The 4,105-nt window shown below is 34.8% G+C and overlaps 1 protein-coding gene across 1 annotated transcript; it reads right to left on the reverse strand.

Moving 5' to 3' along the window:
* Positions 1 to 388: 388 nt before the first annotated feature.
* Positions 389 to 4,105, reverse strand: LOC107789139 (uncharacterized). The gene is made up of 4 exons (XM_016610916.2): positions 3,110 to 4,105; positions 1,487 to 1,651; positions 1,336 to 1,387; positions 389 to 688 (listed from the first exon to the last, which is right to left on the reverse strand). Exons 1-4 carry the CDS (start codon positions 3,373 to 3,375, stop codon positions 599 to 601), a joined length of 573 nt encoding a protein of 190 aa, XP_016466402.2. The 5' UTR covers positions 3,376 to 4,105; the 3' UTR covers positions 389 to 598.

Here is a 4,105-nt window from a genome sequence, read left to right on the forward strand (position 1 = left end):
ACTTAACAAACTTCATTAGAATAAGAGCAAATGCTAATATTAGGATTTGGTTTCACAGAAATAGTAGCTTGATATTATGGGTGTACTCCTTTCCAAGTATCCAAGTGAATAGTCATGACGAGGGCACCAGGGATGTGGCCTAACAGTAAATAAAGCGAATTCAAACTTGGAAAATCGAGGTTCAAATCTCGACAGAGATAAGTGATTTTTCCCATCTGCCTAAGTATTGGTGAATAGAATTACTGGTACTTGTGCTTGGTGGGAGGTAGCATGTCCGATGGAATAGTTGTAGTGTGTGCAAACCAGGTAGGACACCATTTGTTATCACCAAAAAGTGAGAGTCATGACATAGTTCATGAGGGAAACAATTTACTCTTTGTTCAGCATGTATGTTGCAAAATATTATAGAATCCAATGCACTTTTGAAACACTATCAAAACTTACAAATATTTACTTCATTCAAAACTAATCGTTCAAAAAGAAACTTTGAACTACTGCAATGGATCTGAATGGTTCATTACCGTATACACCTTCCGCTATATGCACCTTCAGCTAAGTCAGTGAGATGTAAAATTCTGTCCTTGTTAACCCAACGTATCTAATCTGTACGAAGCAAATCCGTTTGCGGCTTGAATGTCCCCAGAACCAAATATGGAAGTATAACCATGCAAGCCATGAATAGAGTGAACTGCAAAACATAGAAGTCAAGGCAATAATGTTCAACCAGATGTGAGAAACTGCTAAGACAGACAAGAAACGGAAAGGAAGAGGTAATACTCTAAAATGCAATGATTTTAAAAGTGAAAAGTGCAAAAATGCAACAAGGTCCAGGGGCCTTAAAGCGAGAAGTGAGGCGCGCAATTTACGGAATTAAAAAATATCAAACAACGTTAAATTTAGTACAATAAAAGTTGAATTGCTATTAAAATAACTAATTTTAGCATCTAATATACAATAATGCCAAGATTAATCCAACTACTTAAAACCGAAATCCAAAGAAGTATCTGATTCTTGTTGAATGTGAACCATTATTTGAAGCACAAACTTCTCTAAAGTACATGGCTTCACCTATGAAGCCATAATCTCTCGCTTTGCAACGCTTCGTCGCCTTAAGTAACGAAGCAATGGCTTTTAATAACATTGCTTGAAAGATATGTTGAATAAACATTTTTAGTTTCTGCCTTTGGTAGGCAATCATTATTTGATTCTCTTACATGATTCATTGAAAACTATTAGTTATTTGAAGTTGGTCAACTGTATACTGGTTAAACATAAAATAAAGGGACAATAATAATCAAAGGAAATAAATAACATTTAGTTAAGTTCAGGTCATACCACAAGAGGAAGGGTCAACAAGCTCCAAATAGGCCACAGAGCATAACAGAACCTGAAACAAACAACTCGTAAATCTCATTTGATCTAGAAGTTTGAAACTATATCTGTGTATTACTATTTGGATGCACAAATAATTCATTATATCTCTTACAATAGGAAAGATAGGAGCCCAAGCACAGTGATGAAGGGAAGGGCAGCTGTACTGGAAATCTCCCACTTCTCATATGACTTCCGGACACCCAAAGCCAACATACTTGTATATAAGAAAAACATAACATTCAAACCAACACCAAACATCCCAATGTATAGTGGTATTCTGCAACAAAAATGTGAAGAATCGATGAATAAAGCTCCCAATTTATGGCCAAAATGTGCAAGTTTCCTCAAAGCATTATCGGTGAAAAAGTCAAGCAGCTTTAGTAATTCATAGATATCTCATGCATCTTTCTAACAGGCAAACAGCTGCAGTTTGTCAAGTTATAAAAGGATGCTTACATGAAAGAACAGCGTGGATATCTGTATATTTTGGTATCCATTAGTCCAAAAATGATCCTTAAATGGAAGCGAAAATTACATGGTCCAATAGCATTAGCGGTTGAAGAAACTAATTAGGCATTTGGTGAGCTCTATATATGAATCCAAAAAGTTTCCAAACAACAAATATGCTATATTTTTCCTTGTATTCCAACACACATGCTATATTATTTCTTCGATCTAGAGACTAGAGTGAAATAGAAGTTGGAGGAAGAGAGCTTATATATTCATTACCATGGTATATTTCAAATTATCTTACCGTTGCATGCATACTCTTGCTAATAACGACACACCTAATGCAGTGTTTCTCCATCTCTGAATGTAATGAAGCAAAAGAAGAGGTTTCGAAGGTCACCACCTAAATGTCATTATTCAACACAAGGAGAAAATTGGTACTTAAGACAGGTGCATTTTCAACTCGGTAAAATAGTCTAATGGAGCCAATCCAAAGGACCCATTATCAAGAGAAAAGAAGATGCAAAACAAATGAAAAGATGACTAAAAATTAAAAGTGTACCTAGACATTTCTGACATCTAATAATTGGAGTGTCTCTAACATAAAAGTAAGTTACTTAAAGCACTTGAATTTGCTAATCATTTTCGCTATGCTACAGGATAAAAGCATTATAAACAAGCATATCGTTCCAACCAAAGAAAAAGGTTGTTTGGAAATCTTTCAACTAATAATTCGAAACAATATTTGACATGGTTTACATATGCAAGTGTAAAAACAACCAATCCAATTCAAGAAGCACAGTAGCCAAAACATTAGCTACATCTATTCACATCATGTGAGTTAGCTAAAACATCAAAGATGAGCAATATGCGAACAATTGAGGCAGTAGTATATACTATGTAGACAGCAATTAAACTACACCATTTTTACTAATGCTTGTTTGGAATTGAGATTAGATGTTTTTTTTCTCTTCAAAATTAACCTATCATTCTCTTTTTGCCCTCTTTCCCTTTTAGGAGAGCAAAACATTTATGCTACACCGTCAAACTTCTCTATAACAGTCATCTTTTATAACAACACTTCACTATAACGATCAAGTTTTCTTTGGAACCAATTCTCATGTTATGTTATAATACATGTTCTCTATAATAGCACTTCGCTATAGCAGCCAAAAAATGTCCAGAACTAACGAGTCTGTTATTAAGAGGATTGACTATATATGGAATAGCAAATAGGACTCTAAAGTAATCTAAGTCAAAGGAGAAATTGAACTTGTAGGCTTACCTCCTAATTCGACCATCATGCCACAAAAGGAAAATCAAATTATGATGCCAATCACCATAGTATACAATGAATAATGCAGAAGCAATCCAAAGAAAATTCTCTAAGATCTCAGTCCATGTCCTTGTCCTGGGAACTGGAATTGTCTGTGATTGCGAAACGAACCTAGAACAAGCATCATCCTCAAGATCATCGCCACTCGAACCATACCCTTGACTTAGCCTCTGCCTCACATATCCACCACCACCAACTGGTGTTCCACCAGACATATTAATACAAAATTGTTCTATACCAAAAAAAATCAACAAATTTCCCTTTTTTGTAACTCCTTCAAGTTATCTCATAAGTCAATTTAGCTGAAAAAAGCAATCAAACAAACCAGCTCCCAGCAAAAAAAATCTCTAAATTCTCTATAATACCTAACAAAAATCCAACCCCAATTCACTTGTAAAGAATCAAAAAATGCCAACTATATAACAATAAAAAGTAACTGTATCTCCCACCAGTTACCAAATTGCAGCTCATTCAACTGAACCCTACATGCCCCCACTTGAATCAAGATTCACACAAGACTTAACTAAATGGTCTAATCTCTAAAACCCATATCAAGAATACAAAATTCTCACAAACCCAAATCAAAGATCAAAACTTTTTGACAACCCAATTCATGAAATAGCAAGATTATTACTATAAATCAAGAAACCCCATCAGTACCAGAAAAAAGAGAACTCTTTAGGTCAATTATCGAATACCCAAAACGTAAAAACCCAAAGGTTTTTTCACATTAGAGTAATCAATGAACAATTAATGCATATAAGCACAACAAGTGCTGTTACTAATGACAAGAAAAGAAGACAATAAATGGTTTTTAAGAGACTTCGGTTGGGCTTTTTTGTTTTGTATAGAGAGAGAAAGAGATCTGCGCATGTAAGTTGAGAGTAGTGAAGAGATTGACAGTTGGGGTAATGCCAGATTCGTTTCTTGTACCTTAGGTAGAAT

Source organism: Nicotiana tabacum, chromosome 21 (genome assembly GCF_000715075.1).
Source record: "Nicotiana tabacum cultivar K326 chromosome 21, ASM71507v2, whole genome shotgun sequence".
NCBI lineage: Eukaryota > Viridiplantae > Streptophyta > Magnoliopsida > Solanales > Solanaceae > Nicotiana > Nicotiana tabacum.